At 38.8% G+C, this 17325-nt stretch overlaps 3 protein-coding genes across 5 annotated transcripts in view; all 3 read left to right on the forward strand.

The window, feature by feature from the left end:
• Positions 1 to 2008: 2008 nt before the first annotated feature.
• On the forward strand, positions 2009 to 10452 carry LOC104922471 (MOB kinase activator 1B). 2 transcript variants are annotated; one of them, XM_027282132.1, is made up of 6 exons: positions 2009 to 2256; positions 3491 to 3657; positions 5224 to 5317; positions 6233 to 6366; positions 7981 to 8144; positions 8265 to 10452. In XM_027282132.1, exons 1-6 carry the CDS (start codon positions 2141 to 2143, stop codon positions 8340 to 8342), a joined length of 753 nt encoding a protein of 250 aa, XP_027137933.1. In that variant the 5' UTR covers positions 2009 to 2140; the 3' UTR covers positions 8343 to 10452. The 2 variants fall into 2 exon arrangements, with proteins under 2 accessions (XP_027137933.1, XP_010733602.1); XM_010735300.3 differs by having other exon boundaries at positions 2114 to 2346.
• A 919-nt stretch (positions 10453 to 11371) lies between these two features.
• On the forward strand, positions 11372 to 15437 carry dck (deoxycytidine kinase). The gene is made up of 7 exons (XM_027281955.1): positions 11372 to 11634; positions 11925 to 12040; positions 13582 to 13775; positions 13971 to 14118; positions 14221 to 14336; positions 14684 to 14783; positions 15154 to 15437. Exons 1-7 carry the CDS (start codon positions 11532 to 11534, stop codon positions 15178 to 15180), a joined length of 804 nt encoding a protein of 267 aa, XP_027137756.1. The 5' UTR covers positions 11372 to 11531; the 3' UTR covers positions 15181 to 15437.
• Positions 15438 to 16158: 721 nt separating this feature from the next.
• The window catches only part of LOC104922469 (electrogenic sodium bicarbonate cotransporter 1-like), a 29560-nt gene continuing 28393 nt past the window's right edge, over positions 16159 to 17325 (forward strand). For both annotated transcript variants that reach the window (XM_019269054.2, XM_019269055.2), the window contains exon 1: positions 16159 to 16525. In XM_019269054.2, the coding sequence (XP_019124599.1) occupies positions 16509 to 16525 (17 nt within the window). In that variant the 5' untranslated portion in view covers positions 16159 to 16508. The remainder of the gene's footprint in view (positions 16526 to 17325) is intronic.

The raw sequence follows: 17325 nt of genomic DNA on the forward strand, positions 1-17325 counted from the left end.
TACAGAAATAATGCCCATGAATCCGTAGATTAATAGACTAATAGCACAATAAATGAATGAAGTGTTTACAGATGTGTGGTCAGCTGCATGGCTAAGATAGAAGTGACTTTTTTTTCTGTACACCAGGTATGTCCAAAGTCCAGCTCGGGGACTATTTTGGGTCAGATTTCATGCAGCCTGCAGCTTGGTTTTTATAATCTATTATTTATGGCCTGCTAGGATTGTCAGATACTGTATGGCTGGCAGATTTTGGGTTGACATAACGAAGTATCTGAATACACTTCAAAGTTAACATTTAAGGACATAACTGCTGGTGTTTATTTATCTATAGATGTGACACAAAATATTACTTTCTGAATGATCCTATTAAAGACAAGAGCAACAAGAGTGACATGCTTTAAACTTAACTTTGCATTACTCATAATAAGTCATGTTTAGAATGAACATGAGGTTCAGATTTGTAACTGAAGCAATGTCCAAATATGAAACAGTTTAAAATGAGGTACAAAGTGTTATGAGGTTATTGTCTCCTTTATTTTGTTTTTTTTTTATTGTTTCTCTTCATGCATGTGTGTATTTGTGTGTTTATGTGTGTATTGTATTAAGTGTATATGAAAGTTTTGTTTTTTTGTAATACAAAGTCAGGGATATATTTTATTTATCTCTAAGTACCAGGTATATCTAAACAAGTTGCAAGGAAGCTTGGTATTGTCATTTAAATACCATTATTATTTAAAGAGATGGGAGTTTATAAATTATTTTTTTCTTACTCCTTTTTGATTTCTATGTTTACATGTTTTTTTGCCTTACTTTCTTTTTATTTTGTGTTTGCATATTCAGAATAAACAAATCAATCAATCAATCATGCAAACTTGGTGCATTTGTTTAACTTTTATTGTTTTGTTTTCATGCTTTAAATGTTATATTGGAGAACAGGACATCTTCACATTATCAAATCTTTTTTTCTATCTGTGCATCTATCTATCTATCATTTTATTTATTTATTGAGTTTCCTCACTGTAAAATGACAAGATAGCGTTTCCTCAGTCTGTGCAGTGTGTGTTATTGTTTGGAGAACTTTGTCTGTATGAAAAGTGCTATATAAATAAAGTCTGACTTTAAAAACTAATCATGTAAAACTTCTGCGTTCCTGCAAGCATGTGTGTAATAAATGAATTAATCTATTTACAGGCTTTGTCCTTTATGTCCATTTAAATATTTTTATGGATAGGGTTCTGGTACACTAATCAACAAATAAGCTATGATGATGTTTTGGTGATAAAAGATATCCAATATTCTCAAATGAGCCATTCATTCATATTTTTAAGAGCAAACTTAAGACTTGTCTTTTTAATACTTGAACTATATTTATACATTTTTAAATTTCCTTTAACAAACACATGCTAGATAAGGGGAATACACACACACACACACACAAAAAAAAGACAAAACACCCATACACTCCCTCTAAGAGTTAAAACACCTGCAGCCCAGTACAATCCTAATTTTTATAACATACACCATTAAACATGGAGCAATGTCCAAATATGAAACAGTTTAAAATGAGGTACAAAGTGTTATGAGGTTATTGTCTCCTTTATTTTGTTTTTTTTTTTTATTGTTTCTCTTCATGCATGTGTGTATTTGTGTGTTTATGTGTGTATTGTATTAAGTGTATATGAAAGTTTTGTTTTGTATCTATCTATCTAATCAACAAATAAGCTATGATGATGTTTTGGTGATAAAAGATATCCAATATTCTCAAATGAGCCATTCATTCATATTTTTAAGAGCAAACTTAAGACTTAAGTCTTTTTAATACTTGAACTATATTTATACATTTTTAAATTTCCTTTAACAAACACATGCTAGATAAGGGGAATACACACACAAAAAAAAACAAAAAGACAAAACACCCATACACTCCCTCTAAGAGTTAAAACACCTGCAGCCCAGTACAATCCTAATTTTTATAACATACACCATTAAACATGATGTCCACTTCTGCCCACTTGGTAGCAGCACCCGGCAGAAACGCGTGTGACGGCGCCTTTGAACGCCTCATGAAGAAGTCAGCCCTACATTCAGTGCGCTGCTGCCTCACAGCGTACAGAGCAGCATCCAGGGAACAAGTCTGTGTATGAAAACTCTGAGATTTTCTATTGTAACACTAACCTCTAGTCGATCCACTACACTGCTAGTTATCTGGGGATTTATTTCGTTTCCTCTCAAAGAAGAAGAAGAAGCCGAGGACGTGTGAGCCTTTTTGTTTTTTGTTTGCTTGTTTAGCCGTTTGCCAAGAAGAGTTATTTTCTGCGTTCAGGAGGAAAACATGAGCTTTCTTTTGTGAGTTTATTATTTCACCTGAATGTTTATTTATGTTTATATATATATTTTAAAAAGCTTTATATCCTGATAAAACACCAGCCGTGTTGTGGCGTTACACAACAACAAGCTGGCTAGCTGTAGCATAATACGGGATGTGACTACTTCCTGGATGAATTATGTGATTGCTCTTTTTGTTTTTTGTTTTTTGTTTTTTAATGATTATTCACATCGGTACCACATAGTAGATAACGTGGGATTTAACGAGTGTGTAATATTATATCACACCTCCAAACTTTAACCTATAAAGTACCAGCCAGAGAGGTTTCCAGTCCAAGTCCAGGCCTGGATATTTGCTGGTGTGAACACTTTTGTTGCCACGGGCTAATCCAGCCTCTGACCTAATATTTCATGACTGTTTTATTAAACAGCTGGGCTATATTTTTATTTTTTATCTTTTTGGTATGTGTGTGTGTTCATGAAATCACACATTAACTTGTGAGGAGGTGGTGTCAGGTAAATGGAAAGAGGAAATAATCGAGCTTTGAGTTGGTGTGACACACACACACAAACAACATTTCTTTGACTCTACAACAGCAGAAATATCATTACAATTCCTTATTTTGAATGTTAATGTTTCACGCAGAGACAGATCTGATCAGCCAAAGCTGTTTTTGTTAACTGTTTAATGTCATCTAAAGCCAAATTCAGCTCAAGAAGAGATCAGAAACAATATTTGACACGAGATCATGTCTCGAAAATGATCATTTTCTATCTACTTTCTAACTTCTAAGAGGTTTATTTAGATATAACTTGGCGTCAAAATGCTCTAGAGATAGCGGATGTAAACTGTTTTTAGTGTGTCTGACCTACCATGTTGTCATAAATTCTTGTTTAATGGGGCAGTGAGACGGCTTGAACACAGCAACTCTCTCCAAATGGCCTCATTAAAAGCGTTATACACACACACACACACACACACACACAGAGGACGTACTGTTCTGGTACCCCCACTCTTGATTCTGCCAAACCCCGTCAAGTCAAAGACAAACTCAACTCTTTTCTTTTTTTTTTGTGCCTCAGCATGGACTCATGCACCGTGAACTCATGGTTTGTCATCGTTATCCGACTACCTATTTGTCTTCCTCTTTTTTTTGACTCACAGTGGAAACCGTTCATCCAAGACGTTCAAGCCCAAGAAGAATATCCCGGAGGGTTCTCATCAGTATGAGCTGTTGAAACATGCCGAGGCTACGCTTGGAAGTGGAAACCTGCGCATGGCAGTCATGTTGCCCGAGGGAGAAGACTTAAATGAGTGGGTCGCGGTCAACAGTAAGCTCCAATTTTACCTTTTTTTTCCTTCCTTGAAACGCCCTTTTAGGTTTAGATTCCTGGTAGAGTGACCTCACCTTCACACGCTCGTCCTCCTCCTCCTCCTCATCCTCCTTGGTGTTTCTTGGTAGTTTTCTTCCTGAAATCTCAATTAATCAAGAATCAGTTGAGGTTGAACTATCAGGGTGTAAGATCTTGGCGTCCCCTCTAAAGACCACGTGCATTCATGCTGGAATAAACGCTGTGAATGTTAAATAGACCTGATTGTCTGCGCGCTGTTTACTTTCCTGCCAAATTGAGACAAATAGCCCGGCTTGATTTCCTCTCGTCGCCAGAGTGCCTTCAGGGTTTGAGATGTTCAGTGTCTCCACATTGTCAGCAATTAAATTAAGTTTTTATTCAGAGCCCTTTTTACTTCAGTTCAACGTGAAGTGATCAGGATTTGAAAATGTTTGTCTCTTGCTGTAAATTGCAGTTGATGTGAGTGGACTGCACTGCATGGTTCAAGTATTTATGTATTTTGTGAAACCTTTTGTAGCACATGAAAACTTAAGTAGAGTGACTGTATTTATCTACTGTGTTTACTCAACAAATTCAGGATGGATGTTCGCCTACGTGAGCTGTTTCAACTTGCACAATAAAGGGAAGTTAGAGCAACTTCTCCCTCAACAAAGCTTACATGACTTTCCTCATGATCTTTGTTCTTGTTCATGATTCCCCCCACATTTTGCTTAGTAGCACTAGAGGTAGAGAGGTGGTTATCAAACTGGGATGGTCACGTGGTAGAAATCTTAAACCACTAGTCCGCCTGTGGTTCGCATTTTATTTTGTCTGAACAGTTCTAGCAAGTCATTCTGCGTCACCTGATGTGCTGTCTCTCCACATACACTTCTCTGCCAGTCTAGGCTCTAGGAAAAAAATCTGCCATGGTGACGGTGACTTTGGCAGCTGTCATGGCAACAGTCGACAACATGGCTGAAGTGATGGACCTGATTTATTTATGTTCTCCCAGTCAGAGGTGGTGTGATATTTTATGAAGCGGCTGAAGTTTTACTTTATGAAACCGGAGGACAAGAAGTTGAATAAGAGAAATATATATATTGTTCAAGTCATGAGCAGTAGTGAGGGTTTTTAGCTCCAGAAAAGTGTCCAGTGTGTATTAATGTCATTTTTTTTTAAGGTTCTAGTCAAGCTTGGCCTATGAATCCAAATGTTTGAACAAAATATCTTAATTGGACTCCATCAACCGTAAAAAGGAGCTTGTGTATCCTTAAACAGGATCTCACACGACATCGGCCACATCAGCTGTTCGATATGTATTTCTCTTCTCTGAGATTAGCAAATGGAACACGAGTGCTTTAAATGGACCTCTCCAACTGATGGAGAGCCAAAGTTGGCTGCATGCCCCTGGGAATAAGCGATAACACAGTTTGTTGCAGATAGCTGGAGTGTACCACGATGGCCCCGGCGGGTAAAAGAAGTGTGAGGGGAAATTTGATGCCAGCTATTTGTTGTTTGAGCCTGTGTATGCTCGATTTGAATATGTTCTTTTTTCTTCTTCTTCAGCTGTGGATTTCTTCAACCAGATCAACATGCTGTACGGCACCATCACAGACTTTTGCACAGAGGAGAGCTGTCCAGTCATGTCTGCTGGTCCTAAGTAAGTTCATCATCGGTCGGTATGTACGTTTGTGGTCTCGCTCTAAAGCTTTTGTTTTGCTCGTCTTGGCATGTCGAGGCCCAGCAGGGCGCCGGGTGTTGCGTTGTCAGTGGGGCCGACTTATTTATATCGGTTACCATGGAACACGACGAGGATGATTAAATTCAGAACGCAGCATGTTTGCTATTGCGATCAAACACCTACCTGCCTTGGTCAGTAGTCTGGCCTCCTGCTGTCAGCCCTTAGTAGATTCTCAGTGGATGTTTAACATGCTAGTATCTCATCGGGAAAACAGAGCTCACAAGATTTTAGATTGGCTTCTACAAGGTCAAAAGGGTCCAGATGGGAATGATGTGTTCGGAGATTAGTAAACGGGACAGTGAAAATGTCAGAAATACCTTCTTTTTTTTGCTTCATAACACAAACACGCTTGATTCACATTCACAATTGTGTGTCTGCATTGGTTAAGTACGTTTGCCATTTAGCCCAGTATTCTCTCCCCTTTTCCTTCTGTAATCATAAATTGAAGGTCACCGTACTGTATGCTATTTATAATATCTCTCCATTGGCTCAAGGTTGGGAGGTTCTCTAAAGAAGACGGTATCTAGAAATTGCTACTATGAGAATTTTTTGTAAATATTTGTCCGTTGTGTCCGGTTCCATTGATATGTTTCCCAAGTAGAAAGAGAAACGTGTCAACGCAATATCTAATCCTAGAACATCTACAGAGTCTAGAAGGGTTGTAAGATGCAGCATCACCAAAAACATATATTAGGAGAATATAGTCTCCAGCATCAGAAATACTGTTTTGTTGTACATTAACTGATGTCAGTGATTGTGAATGAAGATGGACAATGATCCATCAAATCAAAACGTGAACAAAAATGTGATGTTTGTCATCCGTGCTACCTGCAGGTATGAGTACCATTGGGCCGATGGAACCAACATCAAGAAGCCCATCAAATGCTCCGCTCCCAAGTATATCGATTACCTCATGACCTGGGTGCAAGACCAGCTTGATGACGAGACACTCTTCCCTTCAAAGATAGGTACGCTTCGTGTCCGTCTTTCTCTGACAAAGACAAAGCCTTCCTTTATGCTTTCTACTTAGCGTTAGGCTCTAAAGAGCAGCACCTTTCATGCACCTGCTGAAGAAAAAGGGGCTCTGCAACTGTGACATGGCAACTGCCATGCAAAACGAATGGTTCTAAAAACGAATAAAATGTAAATGAAGCTTGCAGATAACCTGCTAAAACGTAGAGCTTTTAATTTTCAGCACATAGTGAAGCTCGAAATGCCGAATAGATATCAAGCACGCTAAAGTTAAAGCGAATGAACACGCCGAGACTTTTCTTTTGTTAACAATGTTATACAAGTTAAATTTACATGCATACCAACACAGTTCTCAGGCTCACGACCAGCAGAGGCTTGTGCTGTGCTGGTGGAGCCTTAATAGAGTTGGATGGCAGCCAGAAAAAACAAACGTCTCATCTAGTCCTTTGTACATCTCAGTGGAAGGACTAGAAAGGTGCGCACGTGGAGGGGTTCACAATTAGTAGATGTGTTAAATGGTTACTACTCCTAAAGTAGCCATGTTTGTGTCCTAATAAACAAAGTGTGTGTGTGCAGCCACGCGTGTTCGCTTTAATCAGTGACTCCTCGTCCTGTCAGTCACCTGCTTCTTTGAATAATTGATGCTTGTGTGTTGTATTGTATAGGTGGTGTAGGTCTCTCTCCGACTGTTCATTGAATCATAGGAGAGCTGCACACCACCTCTGAGGTGTAGTAGAGAGCCCTGCTGCCGTAGCTGCGTCAGAATTTCCCACCTACGGATGAACACTTGACACATTGTTACCACGAGGCGTTTCTGCACTGCAGTCATGATTGTTTGCACTTCCCGTAAATCGTGCCGTGGCCTGCCTGTAAAGACATACGCAATCCAGAGTACACTCCAGAGTCGCGTCTTCCTTCATTGCTCTGAGGTTTGGGGGGTTTAGTGAGATCAGGAGTGGCAAAGAAAGAAGATAAAAAGAAAGAATAGATTGATTTGAGTGAACCCAATTTATTCTGTTAAACAATTTTCTTATGTTTTTGTGTCTTGCCTTAAGGGGACAATTATTTTTTTGAATTTCGCCCAGTGTTGAGTGAGTGCACAGCAGCCAGCAGGAGCTAAACTGGCTACAATGTAATCCTCAAGGCGAAGTGTGCATCCGTCAAAGTACACCCACTGCTGGTTTCTGCCACTGACAGGCTCAGATTGTTAATATAAGTGTCTGGCAACATTATGGAAAAGATCCCTACAGATATAACCCTTTTTTTTTTTTTTTTTTTCAACCAGAAACAGGATTACATTGCCGTGTGCAGCCACCAGACTTCATTGACAAAACAGTAATTGTAACCTCGTAACATCGTAATTAAAACTCACCAAAGCCCTTAATTCAGTGAGTTAGATGTGTTAATATTCTGTTTCTACTCTCTGCTCTCGCTCCTCTCCTGACATTTTCACATCTTACTCAGTCATTAGCCACTTAAACACAAAAGATGGAATAAATATGGTCCAAGTTGATACTGAAATAGAACTATGCCTGAATGAATCAAGCACATTTAGTCTTCAAATCTTTGAAGGTATATATGATTTTCTTTCTTGCCCTCTTGTTCCCAAGGTGTCCCCTTTAAACGAAACTTTATGTCCGTGGCGAAGACCATCCTGAAGCGCCTGTTCAGAGTCTACGCTCACATCTACCACCAGCACTTTGACTCTGTCATGCAGCTGCAAGAGGAGGCCCACCTCAACACATCGTTCAAACACTTCATCTTTTTTGTTCAGGTAAAGAACCCGATGGAACGCGTTTGAACGCGTGTTTTTTCACTCAAGTTAACAATAAAAGAAACATAGTTTACGGTGGACAAGCTGATAATAATTACTCCCTTGCTTTGTCTTTTTCAGGAGTTCAACCTCATTGACAGGAAAGAGCTGGTCCCACTTCAGGAGCTGATTGAAAAACTGACCACCAAGGATAGATAAACAGCAATGTAATCCTTGTTTTATTGGTCTTCTAGTTTTTTGCACAGATACCCACCCCATCCTGGCTGTATGTATGCAGTATATATACTATATTTCCATTTGGGGAAATGTTTTTAATAAGGCCAGGAATAAGGAAGGGTCTTGATTTAGGTTTAAGGCACCAGGACTAATGCAATCAGGGATTACACACTTAATTGAACAAACCACAGATTAACATATTGGAGAAAGATGGGTTTTAGCTGTATGGAAAGATCCCCAGTATTGAGTCAGGGCTGATATTTAGGATAATATAGACATATGTTCATTAGTTTTGGATCACACTGCACAGTTTTTTTGTTGTTGTTTCACTTGGATTAATGGTAACAGGAGGCATTTCCATGCTCTTAGATTCCCATTTCCAACTCACCCGCAGGGATGCACAGTGTCTAAGCAAAGTTGCTGTATCATAATAGGAGGAGGCTTTGCTGGTGTTATGTAGAGGACTTAAGCCAGGCTTGTAAGCCAGTTTAACAGCTAGTTATTTTATTCATTACTCTACATAGAAGGATCTGGGTTGCAGTCTGTTACCGTTGACAGCTGTAGTAGCCCACATCTGTCAATACAAAAGAACCCTAAGTGCCTAGCATGGCTCATAATTGCCCTATATGAATAGTGAGAACTGTAAGAAGATAAAGGCCATATACTACTAACTCGATTGACGAAACGTAAAATTTTCGACCCCGTCTCTCTTTAAGTTTCTGTGGTTCTTAAAACCTTCTCACACCCCTTTTCTATTTGTACGGTAACTTTGTTTAAAATGTATTTTTCTCTTTAAAACCATACTCCTCGCCAGCCTTATCCTTATTTAGTTAGAAAGTCTCTGTACTGAGTGTTCTGTGCAGGTTATGATAAATGAATGTGTTGAAAGGACATAGAAGTGAGGCTAGAATATTATCATGTTGTAGCAGGGACTAAAATCTGATTCAACTTTTAGCGTTTTCTAGTGACATGTTCCCGTGTACTAGTTCTTTTCCCCCTTTAAAACTTGAAGTAGAAACACATTTTTTTAGGAAAAGCCTTCAAGGGATCTAAAACCTTAAATTGTATATAAGTGTTCGCGAATAGACGTAGAGACATGTGTTTAAAGTCACAGCCTTCACTGTTTTTAAACTACAAGCATTTTTGAATTGGATTATGCTGCGTCGCCTGTTATCTCACGAGTCATAAAGCACTTTGAACAATTCTCCCGACCTCTCTCGCCTGAATGTTTATTCTGCATAGACCGTGCTTTGTGAGAAGCTGCACCATGTGACTGATCATCGTTTCCTCCCTTGTATTTCCCCCCCAAATGAATGTCGAATTGCTTAACCTCTGCTGGAATTGGCTATAAGGCACAAGTGAGATTTCTTATGCTTTTTTTTTTTTTCCGCGTGGAGTTGTTTGTTGCCGCGCTTCAAACAGCAGATGCATGTACACCCTATCCCCAATCTCAAAGTGTAGTTTACTATGCAATAATTGACACTTAACACTAAAAAGGGTTACCAGTTGGCTCAATCGTACTTTATCTGATATTAATTTACCTTTTTAGAGTGCTCAAAATCTGGTGTATGATAAAAATAGAAGTGCTTCTCTTTCAGGTTTGGTTTCAAAAACAGTGACATTTTATATATCTTTTCTGAAATTTGTCAGAGAGGTGTAATACTTCAATGCACACATGTAAATACTGAGGGTTAGACCTGTCTTAATAATTTTCAGCGAGCATGGAGTGGTAGCTTTTGGTTTAAAGAATGCATCGAGTCTTTTTAGAGGCTGCTTCCCCTCCCTTATTTGGAAATTAAAATATTGTTTGTTTTAATTGTTGAGTATCTTTTTTTTCCACTTCCTTAGCTAGCTATTATGAATGTTACTGCTCACCAGATATCTGAAAAATGTAATAGAAAACCAGTCATCCTGAAAGCATCTCATCCTTTATGAAATGCCCATAACAAAGCCTATTGCCTACAGTTTTTCCTCCTTGACTGTAATAATTGATAAAATGTTTGTAAATAATGGCTGGGTAGGGGGTTTTCAATGCTACTGAATTGATTGATGCTGTTTACAAGGCAAATAAAGGTGGTCTTGACTCTTTGAATGAACTGTGTGTTTATTATGTAACCTGAGCTCAGTGCAGCCAAAGAATAGGAAGCAGCTGAAGTGTTTTTTGTAAATAGGAAGCAGCTGAAGTGTTTTTTGTATTAACAATAATTATCCACATACATACATGACATGGGTCATTCTGCATAATGAGTGTTTTTACTTTTGAAGTACACTTTCTTCCCTATACATTTGTGCTTTTACTTAAATAACTGTTACTTGTAAAATATTTCTAATTAGTGAGAATTGTACATTTATTTAAGTAAATGCACAATGGGGTGGAAAGTAAATATTTACTCGACTAATGCATGTAGTTCAGTTTCTATGTTATGCTTCTTTGTACTACATTTTCCGAGGGAAATATTTTGCTATATTTATTTCACACCTGTAGATGCTTTTATCATTAAGATTTCACAAATATATTAGTTTGTAAAATAAAAAGGCATTGTTCTAGATTAAACCACCCCAAAGTATATAAAGCAGTTAAAATTAGACCCTCTTCAACAAACAACAGTAAAATACTACTGCTATACTTCATACTGAATTTGCTGAGCAGTGTAAATAATAATGTATGGGGGCAACATGTCCAGAGTCAGGCACACTCAAAATTTCTTCAGAAATTTTTGCGATTAATTAGTTAATTTTTTTTAATCGATTGACAGCCCTAGTATATATGTCTATGTCTATGTGTCTATGTATATATGTCTATGTCTATATGTATATATGTCTATGTGTCTATGTCTATGTGTCTATGTATATATGTCTATGTGTCTATGTATATATGTCTATGTATATATGTCTATGTGTCTATGTCTATGTATATATGTCTATGTGTCTATGTCTATGTGTCTATGTATATATGTCTATGTATATATGTCTATGTATCTATATGTCTATGTATCTATATGTCTATAGTGGTGACGGGCAGCTGGAGCTTCCGGGGCGGAGACACATCTGTGCAAAGCGCCGCTTCCTGACGGCTGTTACCGCCAAACTTTAAACAACAAGAGAGAAGGAAGCAACGCAGCAGCTGCAGCGGCTTTGATTAACAAGAAAAGGCGAAAAGGAAAAAAGAAAATGTCTTTTACTCCAAAGAGACCGTGTCCTGAACCACTGAACGACTCCATGAACGACTCCATGGAGAAGACAATAAAGCGGATATCAATCGAGGGAAACATCGGTGAGTGCAAGAAGCAAAATGTTAAATAACAGGCAAACTGTGCTAAAATATTAACCGTGAACTAACGTGGTTTGTAGTTTCGCACGCTAGATAAAGTTAACCAAAGCTTCAGACAGTGATATTAAAGTATTTATCGAGCAACACAGCATTCAAATTTTATTTTTTTTTACCGCCAATTGTCAAACTACCTGTTTCTGCCTCAGCCGAGATGACCTAACATGCTCAGAAGCTGCGTGATGTCTTCTTTAATATGACTGAACTTGACACTGGTTGTATCTTTTTGTGTTCAGCGGCGGGCAAATCTACCTTTGTCCGCCTTTTGGAGCAGGAGAGCGGGGACTGGGAGGTGGTACCAGAACCAATCGCCAGATGGTGCAATGTCCAAACAAAAGGCAGTGACTTTGAGGTATTAACACTACTCCTGCACTTTTGAAATAATAGTTAAGGGTTGTCAGCTGAATAAATATGGGGAAAGGTGTTCATACAACACTGTAAATCAGGAATTTCCTCTTGCATCTTGCAGCTGCAGGGGGAATAAGATCCTCCTGTGTTTCAACATGCACTGCACACACACGTCGAGATAACTTGGAGAGTGTTCATCTGTATTTATAGTGCAGCTGCCATCTGTCCATATATCTGCACTGGTCATCACACACACACACCCAGAACAACAGATGGTCCCAGCCTATCAGATGAACATACCATTACCGGGGAGGGGGAAACATCTCTAACCTCCAACACAACTGCAGGCCGACCACACCCATGAGCTCTCTTTCAGGGGGGTTAAATCTGTCAGTGCATAAGCAGGAAATTCAGGTGTTTGACTGATTTTTATTTCAGCCAGTACTTTGGAGCATATTGTCCATATATGATAAGGGGAGTGTGTCCCACGATAACCAAGAATAATCCTGATTTAATGTAATTTTGAAAACGTACATTCATGTTAAAGATTTCTATATGTTGCACATGTATAGACTGAATATTAGGGATGAGTTCTTGCTTTTATGGCAGGTTGGAACTTCATATTGTCCTCTTTATTTATTTATATATATATATTATGATATATATGATATATATATATATATATATATATATGAATATTATATATATATATGACATTATTTTATTTTTTAACACTTGTTTTGGGGAAGAGCCCAAACAGAAATATGCAAATGCATTTACTGTGACAGGAAACAAAGAAAAGCAGCAAATATTGACACACGAGAAACTGGAACCAGAGATTTTTTTTTTGGCATTTTTCTTTTGAAACGATCCATCTCTCGTTTATTTAATTAATCGCTTGACTAATCAGGCTGTATTTTGCTATATTTGTGTAGTAATGATCAGATTTGTCCTGACTAAATCCCTTAATATAGAGGAGGAAAACAATTTGAGAGCTTCGAATTCAATAACCTTTTATTTGTTTTTATATATTAAAGTTCTAGCTTATGACCTTAGAGTAAAGTTGACAGACTTTTTTTTTCTGGTCAGTACAATTGTGAACCGTGTGAAATGGTTTCTCTCCTCTCTGCACTACAGTGTGTAGTAGTATGAAGTGTAAAATGATAGTAGGGGGCTATTATCAGTACAACTGAGTCCTCACAAGGCCACTCTGCTGCAGCCGCTCTCTAACAGTCTGCTGATCGCGGGACAGTCTGAGCTGCAGTCGTGTTCAACAGTTTAATTCATTTATTTAGCTTATCATGATGGAGAGGGTTAATGTTCACTTTAGTCATAGGTATGCCCTTTGATAATGAAAATAATGTTACAATCACATAAAGCACATTGAACATGTCGGTAACAATAAGTTTTCTTTTTAAATTCCAGCTAAGAGTTTGAGCCTGTCTGTAATCAGCCACTACAAATTAAGAATGATTGATTTATTCAAAACTGTACACTAAGCTGATCCCAGTTTTGAATTCCCCCCGATCCCTTTGTATGTTTTAGGAGCTGACCACATCTCAGAGGAGTGGAGGAAACGTTTTGCAGATGATGTATGAGAAACCAGAGAGGTGGGCCTACACCTTCCAGAGCTACGCCTGCATCAGCCGGGTGCGCGCTCAGATCCGCTCCGCCAACGGGAAGCTCCGAGAAGCGGAGAATCCCGTGCAGTTCTTCGAGCGGTCCATCTACAGTGACAGGTATTGAATTTGATATTTGAGCTATATTGAAGCATCCTGGTGAATTCTTTTGTTTAATTAATATATAAATATGTTTAGGAGGATAACAGAACACGCAGCTTGTACTAACAATGCAAAAACACTGCTATGCTCCTTCTTTGTTCAGATATTGTTAGTGAAGTTCTTTGTCCATTCACCCCCTCTTGTGTGTTTCAGGTACATTTTTGCAGCCAATCTCTACGAGAGCGAGTGTCTGAATGAGACAGAATGGTCTGTGTACCAGGACTGGCATGGCTGGCTGCACAGCCAGTTTGGCAAGAACATCGAGTTAGACGGTATAATCTACCTGAGGGCTGCACCAGAGGTACTTTCACTCAACTTCATTTACTACTTTTATTTATGACATAATAGATTTTGCCGTGTTTTCACCTTTGACTTGTCCTTTTGTTGTGTGTCTTTTGTGTAGAGATGCTTAGAGCGTTTGCACCTGAGAGGCAGAGAAGAAGAGCAAGACATCCCCTTGGAGTATCTGGAGAAACTGCACTTTAAGCACGAGAGCTGGCTGCAGCACAAGACTATGAGGTGAGTCGCGCGCAGACTTTTATGGCACGTCTGTGCGAGAACCAAGACGTGTATTTGTTCAACAGAAGAAAAGCATGTCAGTTATCTGACTAATTTTAGCCCGTTATGAAAAAATCTCTTTGAAGTGATAACCTGAGGGCAACTACGAGGGGGGGAAACCAGTTTTTATGCATGTGAAAGAGTTTAAATATAATGGATGAGGCTTGAAATGGGACTTCCTTCACAAGGTGAAAGCTTCGTCACAATAAGGAAAAATCTTTATCAGCATTAAACAAAGGACGCCGTTTCCTGATTGTGAATTGTTAAGCATGACTAACAGCGTGTCTCGTGTTCTGTCTGACCCACAGCATGGAGTTTGAGTATCTAAGTGACGTGCCAGTCTTGACCATAGACGTGAATGAAGACTTCAAGGGGAATAAAACCAAGTCCGCTGACATGATTGAGAAGGTGAGTGACTTTAATCATAAATATTTTCAAAATGACTTTATATTGGGGATTTTGTCCTTTTTTTACTGCAAGGATTAATTATTTAAATCTAATTTATCTGCAGAAATATGAAATCCCTTCACCTGTTGCACAAACTGACTGTGGAACCTTTTTTAAAACATTTAAAAACTGTGCTTTAACTATGATTTTTAAGGGAATAAACAGACAGCATTCATGGTTTTAAACCGAGTTAACTCCCATTCAGAAGTCTTTAACGGGAACAGGCTCACACACAATGCTTTGTACAAAAGACCTAACCAACTTGTCTCATTGAAACTAAAAGAAACATGAATATCTGTGATACTAATCCTTTCCTGTGGTACTCTTTCAGGTGAAGGAGTTCTTGAGCACATTGTAACGATCGCTTTGTGATGGAAATTCTAATCTGTGTCCAGAGGAAGAAGGAGTGGATGTATATTTCTAAAATGCCTCAACAATGACACTTCACTTCTTTTTTTTTTTTTTAATACTTACACTCATTCAAATCTCGCCCGTAGCATTTTAAAGAATTTTTATCACTGTTTTCTTACATCTGATGTATATTTATAAATGTTTTGTGTGCACATAGGAATATATGTCCATTCACAAATGACAATAAACGTGAATGCTTTTAAATAAGTGTGTGTTTTTATTTTAATATGTACCATGATGATGTCTCGAGCATCTCAAATAATTTTTTTTTTTTAGTGATGCAGTGATCGCTGACTGAGTGTTAATGTCACAGGATGATCCAGATGCTCCAGAAGATGTCGCCAGTCTCCCTAACAGTCCACTCGGCTATTTTTGACAGCTTTACCTGGTAGATCCAATCGGATCTAGTTGGAACTAGGTGCTTTAATTTTCACTTGTTGAGCTTTTTATATAATTACAGAATGCATGGCAGAGTGAAGCCTTAAATTTACATGCATGGTTAAAAGAAAATAAAGTGTAAAATCTGCACTGACTAGTCGAATGTAGGTAATATTTTAAGATTTGTTTAAATATAAAATGAGCATGTTCTGCAGTTATTCATAACCAGCGACGGAGTTTAAAGTGTAATCTTGGTTTAAAAAAATAATAATAATGAAAGAAATAAGCTGCTTGTGCTTGCAAAGTGTTGGGAACGCATCCAAACGCAAAAAAAAAACGTGCGCCAAGCTTGAATATTTATACTTTTGCATCTAACAAATTTAAGATGGAGTAAAGTTATCACGGTGAACAAGAATAAAACATTTTAAAAAGTGAACAATGGAAAAAAACCTTTTGTCACGTTACGTGGTTTCGTGCACCACCCAGGAGCAACTTTCTGACCTTGCCCCCTCCCACGGTGGCGTCACGCAGGAGGAGGGATGGCACTTTAAATATGGAAAAAGACACGCTGCGCTCACAGTCTCTCCACGCGTTGCCAGCGAGACACAAAACGAGCCTTTTTTCTTCACGATGTCACCGAGACACGACCTGAAGAAGTCCAGCACGATATAAAAGGATTGTGTCTTACATGTTGAAGTTGATTTGTAGAGTCGGAGAAAATCATTCCAGCGAGATAGCTGCGGCTCCTCGCCTTCTTCTTTCTTCTTTACTTTTTATCCACTTGAAAAAAGCGCGACAGGGTAGAGTATAGGTGAAGATTTTTTTTTATATAAAGAGCGACTACGAGTTGAGGACTGCTGATCATCTTGTGAGAAAAAGGAGGCCAAGTTTGTCACCATGAGTTCCGATAAGAAGTAAGTTTATGATCTCTCCTCTTTCCTTGTTTAACTTGGAGCTTTACCTTGTAGCTTGCCGTCCATGTGTTAAGGGTTAGGGTTATTTCTGGGCCAGGTGAGAACATGTAAATCAGGCATCAGGTGAATGTTATTCACCAACTAATATGAAACCGGTGTTTGGTGTTTTCTGCGGTGTTATTAGACGGTGTTCTGTGCGTAAAACTGCGTTTTGTTGGCCAAACTTCAGTAAAACTTAACAGAACTATTGATTATACCTCCAATCGAGTTAATAAATGTTTTCATTCATTTGAATTCCTCCATTTGCTAGATAAGCCACTGTTGCCTCACCGTTGTGGCTATGAACTGCCGGTAATCTATTTTCCAAGAACCTGTCACTATCAATTAGAGAGACGCGGAGAGAGCGCAGCAGACCAGGTGGTGGAGAGGTGTCAGTCTCCGGTGTAACTTTTTTTTTTTTTAAATGAATAACGCCGTGTGTGTGCCACACAGCCCATGTGGTGTTTGAGCTGACACCCCTAAAATCCACATACAGCTGAGAGTAGCGTCTGTGCCCACGTTGCGCAATGACGCGTGTGCCAGAGCTACAACAAACCAGGATTCGCGGCTACTATCAAACACGGAAACTCACTTCTGGGTCACTTTTCTCGCATGCAACAGTTAATTGTTAATTCTCGTCTGCAGACCGTGTGAGTGAGTTGTGTTAGGATTCACAGGTTGGACAGGTAGCAAGGGGTGAAACCAAGAGTGCAGTGACTTAAGGTGTGTGTGTGTCCCGCCCTCCTTTTACAATTGGGAGC

Source organism: Larimichthys crocea, chromosome IX (assembly GCF_000972845.2).
Source record: "Larimichthys crocea isolate SSNF chromosome IX, L_crocea_2.0, whole genome shotgun sequence".
In the NCBI taxonomy this organism is placed as follows: Eukaryota; Metazoa; Chordata; class Actinopteri; family Sciaenidae; genus Larimichthys; species Larimichthys crocea.

Coding starts and splice junctions, on each gene's coding strand:
- LOC104922471 (XM_027282132.1), top strand. CDS start 2,141: ATGAAAACTCTGAGATTTTCTATTGTAACACTAACCTCTAGTCGATCC. Junction 2,257..3,490: donor GAAGAAGAAGCCGAGGACGT/GTGAGCCTTTTT, acceptor TTTGACTCACAG/TGGAAACCGTTCATCCAAGA. Junction 6,367..7,980: donor ACTCTTCCCTTCAAAGATAG/GTACGCTTCGTG, acceptor CTTGTTCCCAAG/GTGTCCCCTTTAAACGAAAC.
- dck (XM_027281955.1), top strand. CDS start 11,532: ATGTCTTTTACTCCAAAGAGACCGTGTCCTGAACCACTGAACGACTCC. Junction 13,776..13,970: donor CGGTCCATCTACAGTGACAG/GTATTGAATTTG, acceptor TGTGTGTTTCAG/GTACATTTTTGCAGCCAATC. Junction 14,784..15,153: donor CCGCTGACATGATTGAGAAG/GTGAGTGACTTT, acceptor GTACTCTTTCAG/GTGAAGGAGTTCTTGAGCAC.